General features: G+C 56.6%; 1 protein-coding gene across 1 annotated transcript in view; it reads right to left on the bottom strand.

Moving 5' to 3' along the window:
• The window catches only part of EMH_0073630 (uncharacterized protein), a gene marked incomplete at both ends in the record, with an annotated part of 1,735 nt that overhangs the window by 98 nt on the left and 1,409 nt on the right, over positions 1–228 (bottom strand). The window contains one exon of the mRNA XM_013499355.1: positions 4–214. Within this exon, the coding sequence (XP_013354809.1) occupies positions 4–214 (211 nt within the window). The remainder of the gene's footprint in view (positions 1–3; positions 215–228) is intronic.

Raw genomic sequence — 228 nt, 5'->3', positions numbered from 1 at the left:
GCTGCTGCTGCTCCCTCCCCTGCTGCTGCTGCTGCTGCTGTTGCTGCTGCTGCTGCTGCTGCTCTGCTGCTGCGCTGCAGCTGCATATAGATGTAGAGTGCCACGAAGCAACCACCAAAGCCCCAACCACAAAAGAGGGGACCAACACCGCCACCAAAATTTTCCAAGTCTGAAAGTCTGATCGCCCAGATGAAGGCTCTTCTTTCACGGAGCCCTGCATGCATGCAT

The sequence above is a fragment of the Eimeria mitis genome, genomic scaffold (genome assembly GCF_000499745.2).
Source record: "Eimeria mitis Houghton genomic scaffold, Emh_scaff4234, whole genome shotgun sequence".
In the NCBI taxonomy this organism is placed as follows: domain Eukaryota; phylum Apicomplexa; class Conoidasida; order Eucoccidiorida; family Eimeriidae; genus Eimeria; species Eimeria mitis.
Note: the sequence above shows the minus strand (reverse complement) of the source record. Positions and strands in the feature narration are given on the sequence as shown.